The following is an 18,516-nucleotide window of genomic DNA, read 5'->3' as shown; positions in this document are numbered from 1 at the left end:
CGTGTTTGTCACGTACCTCCAAAAACGGAAAATTGCCACAATATTCGAGTAAAGATGACGTTTTAGAGCGTTTTCTTATATATTAGTAAATATAAATTTTAGCTAAATATAATCGTGAGGATACAATAGCTAAACAATAACGAAGTCAATTTATTGTTCAGTCAGCGTCAAATACTTCGTAGCAGTCAAAGTAGCCAAATAGTTCGGTACACCATATATTTAGTATGGTGTACCGAACTATTTGGCCACTTTGACTGCTACGAAGTATTTGACGCTGACTGTTCATCTGATTGACAATGTGTCAGTCAAAAACTTACTTACTCATTTCAAGTGGCGATATCGTTTAATAAAGAGGTCAATAAAGAGATTGATAAATGATACGTGATAATTGTTTATGAAAATCAAAAATACTATTTGAAATCATCCTATAAGTGGTTTGACGTCATTCGCACTTTTTGTCCGACCCCTGCTTATAAGTTAAATACGCTCATTCTTGGTATCTATGACTTGTATTTTGATCTTAATTATCTGATTAGTGATTGATACGTTAAGTATCCCTTGGTCTCGTATTTATTCTTTGTATTGTGATTGATTATGATCCTGAATATCTGATGTGTTTGTACGAGTCGATAAATATAATCCTGTAATGTGGAGACATTGCATATGGAGATATGCATTGTCTGATCTTAATCCGTAATGACGCTTAATATTGAATGCCCTCCTTGAGAACCATAGTAAGCTATGCCCAAAGGCCTTATGCTTGGCGATACTCCACAGGTTATGGCCGAAGGCTTGTGTGCTGGGCAGCCGTAGTTAACTCCCGAAGGCTTGTGTGCTGGGACGTATGTTGTAGGCCGGTCCCGAAGGCTCTTGTGCTAGGCGGCTGTTGTTAAGGTGTCAAAACATGAAGAGAGTACATGGAGTACAGATAGTTCCCTGAGTGACCAACAGATTGAAGTAACTGAATTACTGACAATGTGACCATGCTGACTTTCCATGACGTTACTGACAGACCTTAACTAATGACCATATGTATCTTACCATACCGGACTGAACTTGACACTGTAGTCATAAAACTATTTTACCCTCAGATGAAGGACGATGGCGCCGTGGTAACGGCGAGGCGTTAGTTAGCGAAGCAGATGGAGAGACTGCGATCATCAAATCCATAAACCTAGGCACTCATTGGTTTAGAATCGCGACGCCCTCTACTTACTAGTATGTTATCGCAGTCCTAATAATGATATATAAAGTAATATGTGTTATACATATGTAAGGGGATTTCACAACACGTGTCGAGACTTGACATCGCTTGCTCCTTCTAACGCATAACTGCGTCCCTGACGCTTGTATGCTTGTTGCTAGGCCTACATGAATAAAGTATATTTGAACTTGAACTTGAACTTGCTAAGTCTCGTCACACATGTAAATCAGGCTTAATGAACCTAGAAAAGTCAGTAGGTAGTCCATGACACATCTTTCTCTTGGTTGTTTGATTCTTATTATAATTTAAATTCGCAACACATGATACAAAAATTTTTACATTGAGGGATTCTATTCATTTATGTGAGCTAAGAGTTCTTATCTCAACTTCATAAACAGAAATGGATCTAATTTTACTTTGAGGGTTGCAGCGCCACCTGAGCTGTGTTTGGCACGAAATAACGATAGTTACGGAATAAATTGTCTGTCATCACCAAACATGATCCATTTGTTTGGCAGATTAGAAGCAGAATGTCATTATCAATTCACTTTGTCAAAAGATGTCTTGATCGAAATCCTGCGGCATATTCATATTAATATAATGATTAAAGTAATCGACCTCTAAAAGCAAACAAACCTAATGGCACCAGTGCGCTGTGTAGTAAACATCGGCTCCGTATAAAATGGTGTCTTAAAAATAATTTAGGAACTACACACTACTTAAACAAGGAAAACGCCGTTCAGTTATGTAAGAGAAATATGGCAAAAGCAGTGCAGTGAACTAGTGAAATCTTCAAAAAACTCGTAATAACAACAAAAGTGTCAAAGCTAACGAAATATTATAAACATTGCTCTTTAATACTGTGTTCAGTAATTTGTGTAATTTTTCGATATCGATATTTCCCATTTTTAAGTGGTACAACCCTACTTCCATCGTTTTGTTTCGTTCGGAAATCGACAATTTAATGACAATTTACAGTAACGTTTTTCGTATTTTTTTTTATTTAAAGGGGTTTTAGGGGTTCCGTACCATTTATGACGTATTAAAAAAAACTACTTACTAGATCTCGTTCAAACCAATTTTCGGTGAAAGTTTGCATGGCAATGTACATCATATATTTTAATTGTTTTTTTTTTCTATTTTTGTGTGAAAATATTAATGCGGTTCACAGAATACATCTACTTACCAAGTTTCAACATGGTTTAAACAGTATAGTTCTTATAGTTTCGGCAAAAAGTGGCTGGGACATACGGACGAACAGACAGACAGACATGACGAATCCATAAGGGTTCCGTTTTTTTGCCATTTGGCTACAGAACCCTAAAAACAGAATTTAGAAGAAAATGGGTAGTGAAGTTGAGAAATCAATAACGAAATTAATAATATGTCAGGAATTTGACAGAAATAGAATAAAGTGGAGTTTATGTTTACGTGGAAATTCATATTATTTTAAGGTATTTCAGTCATTAACAAGGAAGAATAGCTTTTCGAATCTGCCGAAATAACGGTAATTTTTCTATGAAATTTCATTTCAGTAGAAAACATTTTCCACTAAATCTTAACAAATCGTTTTGATTTTGATGTCGATCGTTTCAGCATAATATATTCTAGGTTTATAGGTTTCGCTTTTTAAAAAAAAATACAATTTTTTTTGTATTGCAAATTTTGAAAAAAAAGGATAACCAATAAACCTAGTTTTACATAGTGTCAATAACATACTAAAAAATCATGATAATGGAAAATATTTAGAAGTGGAAAACGTTTTTTGTTTTTGTATGGATGATCACGTGATATATTTTCCTCTTTTTATGATAGAGGAGGCAAACGAACAGACGGATCACCTGATGGTAAGCGATTACCGCCGCCCATGGACACCTGCAACACCAAAGTGGTTGTAAAATAAGATTAGTAAACAAAGGTTAAAGGAAAATTAAGGTTAGTAGGTAGGTATGTAGGTATTACCTATTGCCAAGACGAAACCATAAAACTTGCACTGTCAAAAATCAAAAAGTTATTAGATCCCAGTTAGTAGAGCCAAGCTTCTAACCTTAGACCTTAGGCAAAATAATAATATGTAGCGTTGCCGTTTCGTTAGTACAAGAAAATATCAATATTTCAATATCATAAGGATAAAGTCAATATCAATATTTTCAGAAATTCGCTGTAATTGAACCAAAAATTATGAAATTAAAGCTTAATAAAGACTTTAAACGTTTTATGGTTTTCGCAAAAAATCGTCCAATCATTTATTTTATTTGAATATATATTTTCATGACCTTACAGACAGATTCAATGCGCCATGAATTTCAATTAATATAAATAACAAACAGGTACATACAAATTATTACAAACCATAAAATTACAAATTAGGATCAATAAATACACTTTCACAGATGTGCCTCGCATCCATTACCTCAAAGAATCTCAGGCATTCATTTCTTACAATGTAAAAGTACTATACTATACTATATCATAGTAAAAGGACGTCCACTCAAGAGAATTTCCCATAGATGCGGCCATTTAACAGTCTTCTGAAAGTCAACAAAAGATGTATGTTGGTCTGTAGAATTCTCTAGCTTTCTCCACTATTTGGCGCAGTATGAGAATCTGCTCTCTAGTTCCTTTACCTTTTACAAATCCATCAGCCTGTTCTGGTGCGAACAATAAAAGAGATAACTGAAAATTCGTATTTTCCAAATAGCAAGAAATATTTTTAATGCCCTGTATGCTTGATTTTGTAACACTTAAAATTACCTCGTTTCGTGCATTTCATAATAATTTAATAAATAACGAATTTAGTATGTTGTCTCTTGAACAGAGGCCTCGAAGCGGAAGACCTCTAGGAATTTGCGAAAACGAAGCATGCCTGTCATATTTATCGTAAAAACTGGGACACATATGCGGCTAAAGTGGAATGATCTACGACGAAAGTGAGTATAGCTAAAGTAACTGAAAATTTGCGTTTATTAATTATACTCAAGTCAAAAATCATACAATTTCGTAAAAAAGGCATTTGGTAATTGACGAAGATCAGAGTAAGAGCACCAACGTTCTCTCAACTATTAATGGGCTCAAATCAAAAGTTTAATCAAAAGAGAAGCATGAAACAGTAAAAAAACATTAACAAATCCAGCAGGTGATGGGCAGATCCAGGCAAATATGAAAAACGGGTCCGTAAAAAAGCTGCCACAGAATGCGCTAAGATCAAGCTGCCTATCACTCCTACAGAAAAAATATAGTTAAAAAAACTGTCAAGTATCTAAATTAAAAGTCACTTTTTTATTGTAGTTATCCTACAAACTAAGGTTATACTCAATCACATTAGTTTTTCATTTGAAGTTTACAGTTTTTTTGGTACAACCCTTATGCTTTCAGTCTCTCCTTTATGACGTGCAGTAAAATTTTACTGGAATGATTGATTAAAGCGATCAAACGATAGTTACAGCACTTTTTTGTGTAGAGCCCATGAACAAAGATCGAATGGGTCCATTAATTATGGATCTGCTGCTGCTCATTGTAAGAGAACCTATTGCCTATATACGAGGATGTTCTGCAGTTGCAAACCTGACTGGGAACAGAAGGCAGCACGGCTTCGGCATTGAGCACCGCAATAAACTCGACGTAAATCTCTCTGCTTAGCCGTAAGGTTGACTGGTAGAGAATGTCTCGTGGCATTAAGTCCGCCTTTTGTACTAAGTATAAGATTGTTTTTCTTTTGTGCAATAAAGATTAAATAAATAAGGGAGATCAGCTGAAGGCTTGACCACCAACAGCAATATCGTACATCTACTTATGCCGGTGGACTCGGTGGTGTACTGTCATGATAGGAATCCGATCGGCCTCGGCCTCGACCTTTAACAGAAAATCGAATACGTTAAGAAGAAACTATACCACCACTTGATCTTCCATACAAAAAGAGAAAACATTTATCCACTTCTAAACATTTTCCAATCTCCATGATTTTTTTAGTATGTTACTGACACAATGAATAATACCTGATCTGTATTCATATTTTTTATTGATTTTGACCATTTATTGATCCAGTGAATATGCCATACGATAAATAAATAAATGATTTTCCTTTTTTTCCAAAATTTGCATAACAAACATTTTAAACGAAACCTGTGATCCTAGAATATATGATGCTGAAGCGATCGACATCAAAATCAAAGTGATTAGTTAAGATTTAAGTAAGTAAGTAAAAGTAAATATTCTTTTTTTAGTTAGTGGAAAACGTCCCGAAATGGAATTCCATAGAAAAAATTCCGTTACTTCTTTAGATTCGAAAAGCTTTTCTTCCCTCTTAAGTCACCAGTCTTAAGAGCAGCAAACACTCTATCCCATATAAAATAATAAACAGTCGCAGAGTCCAAATAGGGTTGTTTCCAATTTTTTGAAACGCTTGTATTACGTTCTATATTAACTAAAAGGTGCCCTAAAATTCAACTTTTATACTAAAAACGGCTTTAAATATTTTAAATTAACAAAATATATTTGACAGATGCTTTCGCGCCCAAAAGGCTCTTTGAAAATTGTGTGACGTCACAGTTTACGGTTTGATACATAACTACATATACACGAACTGTCAACTGACATTTGTCATTTGTTGTTTATCGCGTAACTGTCAACAGTGTCAATCCGAGAGTTGTGACGTCATCAGAATCTTCAATGACGTTCCGAGTTTAGTCACGTGACGTGTGCCAAAAGATATTTTAAATTCAATATTTATAAAAATATGGTCATTACAGGTCCCCTAAAAGTAGTTTAACATGTTCTTATAATCCAAAAGAATTTATTGGGATACAATTCTACCCTAAGATTTGTAGATGGAAACAACCCTATTACTCGGGAGAAAGCACAGAAAATTTCCTGGCGTACTTAGTTCCTCAAAAAGTTACTAGGTACCTAAGATATCTCTGCGGGCATTTACTTTGTCCACAAGCCGAACCGAGTAGGTATTAACCTCTCAAAGTATCAACTTCCTCGATATCAAGTCGGCAAAGAGCTTCAAAATTGAATCCCAATTTAAAGTATTTAAACTTCAAGTCAATCCAATCCCTGTAAATTAAGGGGTCAAGAGATCTTAATATTGGTAGTCGCAACTAGCGAGTTTAAAAAGTATGGGGCAATACAGACAAGATATGTGCCGTAATAAATTTTGTTATTTTACCTATCCCGTAGTGGAAAATACTCACGTTTCCACGATAAACGTTACCAATTATCCGACATTTATAACTGACGCCAGCAAGGCCGTGTCACCATGCTTAACAAACGCGATGTAAACAAAACTGTAGCATTCGCTTCGAGGTGCCGGGAAACCGGGAAAAATGAAAACGTTAAGACTTTATCACCTTCAAGAGCGTCGCTGTCTCTTACGTTTGAATGGGGAGAGAAGCAGTGAGTTAGATATTTCAGAGAATTTAAAATATCCAATGTAGAATGAGCTTCACGTCGATACCCATGGCTTGGGTGGCGGGATTGGTATGGATAGTGGTAAGGTTGGAGCGGTGCTTTCGACGATTGAGGGAGCGGGAGCGATTGTGGCAATGAATAGTGTTGATAGCAGTTTTTCCTTTAGTTTTTTTTACTGATCATTTTTAAGAAGTTCTGTTCTGCAAAAGGTTTGACTATTAACTTACTTTTCTTGGCAGCCTTGGCAAAAAAGTGAGTTCAAGCCTCGATTGCGCCTGATAGAGCAAAAAATACTCTTAGAAAAAAAATACAAAAAGGTGTTAAATTATGTATCTGTAAGATACATACATTGCCAAGAAAAGGGTTACAATGGACTAGCGTGACTTTCTAAAAGTTTCAATAAGTTTAGTAGTTAAATAAACGCGCGACGCTTAAAAGGATGTTTTATGAATTGCTTTGGGATAAGAGGTAGCGTTTCCGCTCCGCGTAGGGCGCGACGTGGGGCGGGCGCACGCCGCTATATCGGGGCGCATGCGCAGCGCGGGCGGGCGGCGCAGACGCACGCCGGGCGCGCTCTCAGTACGCGCGCGCCCTCGCCATGGCTCGCTGGCTGAAGGCCCTGGCGGCCGTGTTCCTCCTCGCCGCCGCCGCGACCGCCGCGCGCAAGTCGCCCCCGAAAGCCGAACCCCAGATCGAGGAAGTTACCGCCAAACAGTTGGATCGAGTGCTGGAAGACAAGGACTTCGTCGCGGTGTACTGGTGTAAGTGCGGCGGCCGACCGGCGCGCGTCTCCATTAATTTCGTGCTTTCGAAAGCCGCTGGCCTGGAGCCAGCGCGGGGGCGGCCGCCGTGTCGAAACGTCTGCGACGGCGCCCGTCCAAATGGGTTATAGCCGAGTTAATGATCTTCGGGAGACGGCCGAGCCGCCCGCCTCGACTCCCCGAAGCTTTCGGCTGTGCGCATGATATTTTCGAAGCGAGCGGCTCGGTGAGAGATTCTTTCGTTATGCAACCGAATAGCGGAGACAATAAAACTTGACCCGACCACTGCGGCCGTCGGCGTGGCCTAAAATGGCGGCGAGTCTCTTTTTCCACCGTTCCACCGATGCTGGCTCCAAGGTCACAGGCGCCTACGCTCCGGGCCCGGCTAAAACTAACTAGTGTGGTGTGCCGTGCGTGCCGCTGAAATAGACTTCCATTACGTGCTCTTAGGCATTCCACTTATTTTTACTTGTCACCAGCTGGCGTGGCGGCAATTTAATCTGTTCGTTGACTCGTACATCCTGCTTGAGAAAGTGCGATCTGTGAGTGCGGATTTAGCTCGGACGCTATCTCGAATGTAAATGTTACTCCCGATATAAGTGTCGTCACCCGTCTGTCAAATGCGGCTCTCACTCATTTGAAGGATGCAGTGGCCGGCTAGACGCAAAAAGTCCAATAAATCACTGTCAGAGCCCGGCCGATGCAAGTTTGTCTCTTGGCTGAAACGCTGTCGCTCTGACCTAACTGCGATCGTTCCACTAAGCTCGGCGATCCCTTGATTTAACTCGGATTTCTTGCGAAATGCATTTTGAGGTGTCTATTTCGTATTTCGCTCCAGATGACGTGGCTGGTGACGTCAACAAAAACATAAACAAAACATTAGAGGGCAGTCATTTATCTGATATCATGTCGATAGACTAAAAATTGTGTATTGAAATAAGTTTATTGTTGACAAGCCAGCCTGCTCATTTCACATCTGTTTACTGAAATCAATTGAAAACATTCCAAAGACTTCAAATAACCCACAGACATCTGGCCAATAGTCACGCGCGGTTGAAGCCCTTGCTAGAGTTTCGGTCATAAAACGTGTTGTTACAAAAATAGGCGCAGGTTGCTTAGTGTGTTTTACAGAAAAGACAATTAAGAAAATGTTCCATACAACTGTTTTCTTTGGAAATCATCCAAAATCACCGAATGTTATCAATTTAGTTACTGGATTAATGAAAATAACGGCCGCATTATGTAAAGCACGCAGATGTTTAGTGTGATTTTTACAAGCTTTTATATTACTTGCCCTGTTAGTATGTATGTAGGTATGTTAGTTAGTGTGGGTCAAATCTTGGACGCTAAATTTGACCTACTTTCCAATCTCCGATTGAGCTGAAATTTTGTAAATCGGATGACAATGCAATATTATGATGACATGGAGCTGATCTGACGATGGAGACAGGAGGTGGCCATGGGAATTCAGTGATAAAGCAAAGCAAGCTAATAGTGTTTGGGGTTGTTAGAATTGTCTCGACGAGTGTTAACCTTTTGAACGCCAAGAACTCCTAAAGGTGTGTGCCGTCGTTACCGCAGTGCCAAGGATACCTATAGATGTAACCTTCACATTTTCGAGTAAGGCTTACATTAGCTCGCTTGCGCCCAGGACCTGGGGGGGGATTGTAGAGGGCACTGTTATTCTCATGTATAGGAACAGTCAGTGATAAAATCTTGTATCATAGAAAAATGAAACTTTCCAAAATGTTATTTAAATTTTACTATTGTTTTTAAGTAGACTAGTCCAATATACTCACGTTAATTGCAAAATTGAGGCATATAGAAGCACAGTCAGCAACATCCAGTGGCAGTCTGGCAGTGGATGTTGCCCAATTACAGAATAAATAATAGTACTTACTCGTAGTTCTATAGTGATTCAACTCAATGAATTAATTTTACATACCGTATAGATCATGATCATAGTATTTTTGAAGGTTTCGGAAACAAAGAAAACATGCAGTTTGTACTAAATCTTGTACCAAATTTTTTTTTTTTTGCTTTAAACTTAAATTACTTACAGGTGTTTTTTAACGACCTATATTTTAAGGTGTAAGTATATAGGTCACACTGAGCAACTGACTATGGGACCAACCCCGAAATCACGAAAAAAAATTGTCTGTTACATACATTTTGGCTGATTTAATGTTGATATTTTCTATGAGAGAGTAAATTTTTCTCGCGATTTCAGGTTTCAGTAAAAGTTGCCCAGTTGCTCACATCGTAAAATATTTCCGGTCATGAAAAAAACTACCTGTATATCTTATACCTTTAAACGAGCAATTCTTGGATCTCGAAAACGGCTCTAACGATTTCGCTGAAATTTGGTATATGGGGGTTTTTGGGGGTATACAATCGATCTAGATTAGTCTTATGTTTGGGAAAACGCGTGTTTTCGAGTTTTCATGCGTTTTTCTTTCGACGCAGATATGGTCGCTAATTTCGTGTTACCGGCCACTGTCCGTCTGGTCCAGCGAGTTAAGACGCGGACGGCTAAACGAATGTTACGGGTTCGAATCTCGCCCGGTGACTAACTTTTTTTTATATGTTCAATTTATATATTTTTTTTTAATTTTTATTGTTTTAGACAAGTTTAATTTAGTAAAAAAATGTAGTTAAGATTATCAACCTATACACCACCATATTACAATAAATAGTTATAACCGAGCAAAGCTCGGTCGCCCAGGTACTTAGTTTATAGTATTTTATGCAACAGTTGTTCGTAGGCGAACATTGTAAAGGAATACGCCACGAGAATTTTTTGACCTACTTATACACGTTGCATACAATATTTTTCCTACGAGTCAACAAAAATAAATCTTAATTTAGGTAAACAAATTACAGCAAAAGTATATAGCTAAGACGCGCGAGCATACCTTGCTACGCGCCCGGCCCGCCGCGGCCGGCCGGTCGGCGACACCTCCTCGTAACTCATGAGACCCTGGTACTTGCCTACTTGCTAAATTAATTTTTTGGACAGTTTTTTCTCAATTTTGGCCACCGTAGCCTACGGAGCCTAACAAGCAACGCTAAGCGGTCTTCGTAGTCTATGGGTGTTGCTATATTACGGGTGTCACATGCGTGTTTCTGACTTATGAAGTAATTATTTTTACTATGCAACCAAATGAATATTTTGTACGTTGGCAGCAATGCACTTAGTTTAAAACTGTATTCGTTTTGGTTTTGTTAGGTTGGTAGCCATTAATCGCAGTAACATTATAGCTTATAAAAGCACAAGTGTAGCCGCCGTGCAGGTCAGGATGTCGACGACTTAAATAAAACTTCGATTTATGATGAAGTGAAGTATAATCTTCCAAAGGGGTACTGGTTTACAAGGGTTCTTGTCAAAACGGTTCAATGTAGAAAATAGGTGTTGAAAGTATGGAGGATGATGAAAGAGTGATTTGCAATATTTGACTTGATCAGTACAAAAGGTTTAGATTTAAATGCTTCCAATTGGCCGCGATACAGATTATGTGGAGCGCTCCTATTGGTGCTTTTAAAAAGCCTCCGAATAATAGCCGAGCCCGACGGCTGCGTTTAGCTACTGCATTGATTTTTATATAATATTAAGTTGCAGTCGCAACAACAAGAGCTTTTATGAGGAATAGACAATATAGACTTTTCTTGAAATCTTTTATGTATGTTCTTATATTCGTGTTAATGAATGCATAAATGACAGATAACAGTAGAGGAGTAGGAAAAAGTATTTAAAGTAGGTACACAGGTTTCGCGTAAGAAATAAATTACTTGTACATATGTAGGGCATTGAGGTAAGTATAGTACTAGAGTCGGCATCTGTAACAAAATGTTTCCGCACCTCAATGAAGTACCGGCACTTCATTTGTTTAGAACGTCTCCGACTACTGGCGAATATAACGGAAATTAAAAAAATTATAAAAGTTAAAAATTCCTTTCTGCGTTATGAAAATGTATTCTAATAAAATCAATATAATAACAATCAACTGCGAAAAAACTCTTGTTTTATGTTCATTTAGATTATTTTGAAACGTTACTTTAAACACTCGCGGTGGTACGCCATTTTCTTTGGAGCATAGATTTCATTTCGCAGATGTAACACGTAGGTACTAATGATTACCTACCTTATTGTTTGCATAATATATACACATTAATGATATATCGTCAGGTGACAAGCAAATTTCATTAATTACTTAAAAAAAGTAAACAAAAATCAACCTTAAATTAGTATTAATATGGTTCATGATATGGTGCAGGCTATGAACTTGTGGTGGTAATTAGTGAGTTTTGCTAGTCACCTGACGATATTATGCTACGAGTAAAATAATCATATTGAAAGAGTTTTATGAATATTTACACTTGTAAGGAAATAAATACATTTTATCTAGATTCTTTACAGTGCATATGTAGTCAAAAAATTAACAGTTGTCATAACAGTTTCGCCTCTGGCTAGCTATACCCCCCTTATTCATAAACGTGTACTAAAGTTACGATGCCGCTAATAATCGTTTGTCCCTTTCCGACGTATTGGTATGATGGAAAGGGACAAACGATATTAGCGGCATCGTAACTTTAGTACACGTTATTCTTTAGCTTAGTGACAGACGCCAAACGAAAATGACGGGCAAAATTTGTTCTCGATAGCCTGTCTAGTACATTTATGTCAGTGATGTAGAGGGCGCTGTTATTCTCATGTATAGGGTGACAGTTCAGTTTAATATAAAAAATCTAGTACCCAATTAAATTTCGCAATATGCCGCGTGATCATATATTACTGGCCAGGCTTTGGTTGCCTGTGGAAAGAACAGTCAGCGATACAATCTTGTTGAAAACAGAATTTTTTGCTATCTCCGAAATCACGAAAAAAAATTGTCTCTTTCATACATTTTAGCTGATATGATGTTGATATTTTCTATGGGAGAGTCAGTTTTAGGTCATTAAAAAAACAACCTGTAAATTAGTATAAATAAAGTACTTAAAGTAAGTATACAGGTTTCGCGTAAGATATAAAATATTCTCACAAAATAAGAGAGTATTCACAGAATGTTATAATCAAAACAGACTTAATTTTGTCTGGATATACATCAACACCACCTTGCATTCCATGTGGGCGGTAATGTAGTATCCATTTGTACGAAATGTGGCTGTTTGATTGTCTTAATTATTCTGGTATTTTACTACAATGTCTTGCCTTGGAATGATATTCTATTAGAATAGGTAACAGGTACAGTGCAACTTTTCAGTTTCATTATCATCTGAGGTATTACAGCCGCTGGTGGGCCTTAGCCTGCTCAAGCAAATCTCTCCCGTCCGATCTGTTCGTGGCTTTCCTTCTCCAACTTGTCACTCCTAAGGTCCTGATATCTTGGTATACGCCGTCTTGGGCCTGCCTTTACCTCTGCGGCTCTCTGGTCGGCCGTCTAGAAGGCGTTTGGGTACTCTGGTCCCGTACCTAGCTGCAAGAACCCTATCAAATAATCGGAAATGATATTAAATCCTATAATCACGCCATTTCGTCACTAATGTTTTTTTACAATGTGTCTTTAAAAAAAATATCAATATAGGAAATAAGCTAGGATAGTATTAAAGTATGTAAAAATAATCATATTATCATGGCCATTCCACTCATCAGCTAAGTACTAAGTAATAGAGTCGGACCAAGATATATAACTCTACATGGCATTTTGCAATGACAAAGTGCTGCACAATGTCAAATTCCTATCTGTAGGTGCAACGTAATTGTAACTTTACTTTATCGATAACCGATACCTTATTACATTCAAATTTAGAACATCTCTGAGAAACAAAGAATTGGCCTCTAATATCAGACGAGATGACATTTTATTTGAAATGATTTGTCAGTTGCAAAGAATTTTGACAAATTTCTGACAAATGTTACTCTTGATTTTTTTTTTTTTAATTTATTACGAGCATTGGCAACTAGGCCATCAGCTCAAGCAATGTTACTCTTGATATCGAACAATATGGCAGTCGGCCTCGACTCTAGTTTGTCTCTGAATAAAAAAAACAACAGATGCGTGACAGGCGCGAGTATGCATTACCGCCATTTTGACGTTTAATTAGTTTGTAAGTCACTTGAAAATGTAAAATTACTTTGTTTTGTTGAAGCTTATGATATTGATGTAGATAAAGCTGCTTCGTAAACCCACACTCTTATTTTAATGCCTTTCATTATGTAGCAGTCACATAAACTACTATTAAGGATTATGTACGTATATTTTAACACCGATACACTGAGGCAAGTCAAAAATAAAAGCTTACAATACGAGCAATAAAATCTTAAGAAAAAATGTATACGTGCTTCCGCATGTTCCAAATTTGCATCTAAACTCTGATCCGGTCGACGTCACAGCTATATTCTCTGACCGTCCATCATTTCGGGCGAGTTAAAAATACACAACACATTTGTAGTTATGCATTTCGTAGCATTACGTATTTCTGACGTTTTTACATATGAATCAGAGGACATTTAAAATAGTCGAGCATGTGTTTGCGTAAGGTTGGTTGTTCCGACATATTGTTGGAAATAAAACGGCCACGTTGACCGGCCGACTTAATAAAATTAACTATGATTTAGTTAGGCGATGACTGTGATATATGGGTGGTATACTGAGTTTTGCCTCATTCGTTGAGAATAAATTTTGTCTGTGTCTCAGTGTGAAAAATAACAGAAGACATATTTATGTTGCTCATTGTCTTTTTTAAGTCCTATTGTATGTTTTTTGGGGGCCCTTATACACTTCGACCCATAGGGATCTTTTGTGCAATTGCCCCCTTAGGAAAGATCCGTTAACTACTCAAGAGCTTTTTCGGCCATCTCCATATGCCAGATGATGGAGCTCACGAGTAGCATTTTGAATTCCTTTGGTTCCAAAAAACCTGCTCTAAAGTTCTTCATTCTTTGTGTGGCATCCTATAATACTAAGTACCTAATAAAATTTTCCCTCTCACAAATTTTAAATATGGCTATAAATATGTAGAGTTAAATATATTTACAGTACATATGATATATGCTACTTTGCCGCACTTATGCCAAAATTAGCAAACTATGTCGAACATTTAAAGGTCAGCATCATAAATAAGTTTTTGGCAAAAATGGCCCATTTTGGTACAAGCTTTTATCGCTGACCGTACTTTTTTTCCACAGGCAACTAATACTCATCGAGACAATTCTAAGAACCCCAAACACAATTAGGTTGCGTTGTTTTATCACAGAGTTCCTATGGCTACCTCCTGTCTCCATCATCAGATCAGCTTGATGTTACCATAATATTGCATTGTCACCCGACTTACATATGTATGCAAATTTTCAGCTTCATCGGAAATTTAACTTGCAAGATTTATCCCAACATGTCATCATTATCCCTGAATAGATTACAATGGAGGCCAATATCAGTTAAAATCTCAACTTGATTTGTTATTGTTATGATATCTAGATACGATATGATTCTTAGTACGATATTAACAACTCGCAATGGACCTCACGCGCACCTAATATAAAATGTGAACTAGAGCTTGCGACTTGCAGTGCATTTTGCGGAACTCAATACGCTTGGAAGATTTTATCATACTTGAATCAATATAAAAAGCATTACAGATTTTAAATCTGAATACTGAATGCCAATCTAAACTTACATTTGACATCAAAATAATGACATCTAAATGATGTAATTTTGTTCTTATTCGCTTGTGAGTCTCGCTCTGGCCAATACACGAGCGAAATGCACACGCGAATGATAACATTTTATGTGACCTACTCTATGACCATTTATTTCTAGGGAGAGTATTAAAAACATTTGAAATGATTGCTACGGGCTACGGCGTAGCACTCGTAGTTCTCGTAGAGCGTATAAGCCTTGAGTGGTATTCGAACTTTAAGCATCAGAGGGCCTACCGCGAACCACGTTCGACGTATTGCCTCCCTGTCACACTTACATACGAATTTACAAGTGCGACAGAGAGCCAACACGTCGAACGTGGTTCGCGGTAGGCCCTCTGATCTTATTGATTCGATATTACGAGCGAGTTTATTTAAGACGTACTAATGTAATAAAATCAGCCAAGTGCGTGTCGGGCCACGCACAATGGAGGGTTCCGTACCTTCGCGGCACTTACGTAGTTTGAATAGAAGATCTGTTTTTTCTTATAAACCTTTAATGCCTCACCCGTTCATATTCAAAGTAATTTGATTGAATGATTCTCAATTTTTTATACGCCCGGTTTAAAAGTTAGACGGGACGGGGACATTATATTTTTGGGGTTCACTGAATTTTAAAAACGTTCTTTGCAACCTTAATTTTATTTTTAAAAATGTATGGAACGATGTGTCACATGTCGATTCACTAAAAAAATAACACTTATTTTTATGTATGAATATAAAAATTTAACTTACAAACTTAGTAGCGGCTCACAATATACATTTGCGTTCCAAATTTCGTTAAATTGTATCTTATAGCTTCCGAGTAAGACCACTGTGACATAAGGACAGACAGACAGATAGATGGACAGGACGAAACTATACGGGTTCCGTTTTTGCCATTTTGGCTATTTCTTTCTTCTCTTCATCCTGTTAACATGAAGGTTTTTATAAGTGTTTTTGATTTAGTGTATACTTTTGGAAGTAATCGCTCCGAAAGTTAAAAATATTGTGCAATTGTACAAATGGCGGACTTAATGCCTTAAGGCATTCTCTGCCAGTCAACCATTGGGATAAACAGAAACTTGTAGTTAGTGCAGGATTGTACACAACAGTACCCCTAGTGTAAATTTTTTCGACATCATAACGTGACGAACGCATTTGCGTTAAGTTTCATTTTGTATAGGATTTTGAGTTTCCAAAACGTCCCGCTTGGCGCGCTCTTTCTAAATCCAATACAAAATGAGACTAAACGCAAACGCGTACGTCACGTTTCAAAATCGAATTTATTTACATTAGGGGTACTGGAGGCAATATGAAACTCAAATCAAGTTATTCTAAACAGTATAACAATATTCTATCTATACACCTACACATATAAAAATAATAGCAATATATACCTACATATACACAACTTTTTTTGGAAACTTATTTTTTCTTGCGTCTTTTTATACCATATTTGGAGTCTTTGGCAAGTTATCTATAACCTCATAAGTCCCAATATTCGGAATCGGCTTCTACCAGTATAAAGTTTGGTAAATTCAAGGCATTTATTACCGAGGCAAGAATTGTCGTCTTAAAATATGAGTGACCCGTTTTTTTTTTAAATTTAAATTTTACGAATTTTTCTTCTCCAAATTACGGGACAGTACATTGTCCCGTAATTTTATGATTCAATGGCATCGTAATGATAAAAATACCTATTTTGATTATTATTATATCATTATCGATATCATTTAACTGTTCTCTGAACCTACGGCACTTTAAGGCGGCGAGGGAAGAATAGCATTTTTAATCTACTCGTAACGATATAACGATAATTTTTCTATGAAATTCCATTTCGGGAGAAAACGGTTTCCACTAACTAAATCTTAACATATCACTTTCATTTTGATGTCGATCGCTTCAGCATAATATATTCTAGGCTTATAGGTTTCGATTAAAAAAAAAAGTCCCAATGTCCATTACAATGTACACTCTGTTTCAATCTAATTAGAACCATTCATAAACCAAATAAAGTAGCATACCGATGTTTTGTTTCGTTGCTTTCTCAAACAAAAGAAATTCATCTCAATTTACTATACGACAAGGTCCAAATTAAAAATAGGGTATTTTTTATAGTGGGCCTTACTAAGTTAAAATGGTTACAAAGTATAAAACGTACTTCAATTACAATAAGTATAATAATCTGTTAAACAAATGAGTGCCTAATAACAAAAATACAGTATTAGAAATATTATCATACAGTTAAATAACAGTTTTATTTAGTATTTTATATTAGAAACAATGATAGTATAAAAATCACAACCCAAGATTTGTCTTTGTAAGTCTAGGAGCATCGCGTACCTACCTACTCCTGCCACCTGTTTGAAAATATTGGTATAAAATCATCAAAAATAGTATTTTATACCATCGTAATATAATAGACAGATTTTCAGTCGAGTGACGTGTTGCCTAAACGAAGCTTGCTGAGTTACCTAAGTGAGGCACGAAATTGGGAAGCTTGATTATATCACTATTGTATGCAATAATTTTTCTACGAGTCATCAATAATAATATTTTTTTTACTATAAAACCTAAATAAGTAGTGAAAATTGGTACGTATCTGAGTAGACAAAAAGACATAAACGCGCAAGCGAGTTTACAATTTTCTAGCCATGTACAGTAAGCTGCAGATCTTACTGACCCCACCTACATAGAAACTTGTTGGTAGGGGGGTCAGTTATCGCAGCAGCTTACTGTACCTACCTATCATCTTGCTTTTCACAATTCGTTTTCTCCGGTTCTCTAAGTTATTATGTCGTAATACCTACCTGTAATACTTACCTGCTTAATTTAAGATTAATGGAGTTACATACGTTACGTTAGATGCCGATATATTAATTAGCCTTCGTGATAATTATACACGGTGCTCACGAGGAACCCGAAAGATTTTAACCACGTACTTCTGAGGCCAAAAGAAGGAAAAATTGTTATATGAGTTACAGTAAATTTCGCAAAAAAAAATTTTTTTTTTTTTTCAAATGTTGAACGTATTTGTACATAAAAAGTTAATGTTATGGTAAAACTGGCACTGAGAATATTTTTTACGATTTTTTTTTTGTAAAAACTAGTTCTTGCAAAGGTTACTTGTCACTTTTTGACATCTATCAATAAGGATATTTAGACTACGCCCCATAATGGCATCATCGCGATCAAAAAGGCGTTTTGCAGTAAGTTACGATAAAAAGATGTTTTTTTTTTTATACATTGATATCAACTCTGAAACTAGGTGAAATCCAGAAAAGTTAATATGACATTTTAGTCTCTAAATGTGATCAGTAATACACTGTCAAAATCTTTCGGGTTCCTCGTGAGCACCGTGTATATTGTAGCATTTAACATTATACAAATATTTACAATTTAAAAGTTTAAGCAAAAATAAAACTCTCATACTTTTGTTATGCGCATCTATTTCTCCCTCC

At 36.8% G+C, this 18,516-nt stretch overlaps 1 protein-coding gene across 9 annotated transcripts in view; it reads left to right on the top strand.

Annotated features, from left to right (window-relative positions):
• The first annotated feature begins 6,989 nt into the window (after nt 1–6,989).
• LOC133520506 (uncharacterized) overlaps nt 6,990–18,516 on the top strand; it is a 39,748-nt gene continuing 28,221 nt past the window's right edge. For 5 of the 9 annotated variants that reach the window (XM_061854957.1, XM_061854962.1, XM_061854960.1 and 2 more), the window contains exon 1: nt 7,154–7,377. In XM_061854957.1, coding sequence (XP_061710941.1) covers nt 7,215–7,377 — 163 coding nt within the window. In that variant the 5' untranslated portion in view covers nt 7,154–7,214. Of the gene's footprint in view, nt 7,378–18,516 lie in introns of all 9 variants that reach the window. The other 4 variants (XM_061854964.1, XM_061854963.1, XM_061854966.1 and 1 more) reach the window with 3 other exon arrangements.

The sequence above is a fragment of the Cydia pomonella genome, chromosome 8 (assembly GCF_033807575.1).
Source record: "Cydia pomonella isolate Wapato2018A chromosome 8, ilCydPomo1, whole genome shotgun sequence".
In the NCBI taxonomy this organism is placed as follows: domain Eukaryota; kingdom Metazoa; phylum Arthropoda; class Insecta; order Lepidoptera; family Tortricidae; genus Cydia; species Cydia pomonella.
This window is presented reverse-complemented; position numbering and strand designations above follow the sequence as displayed.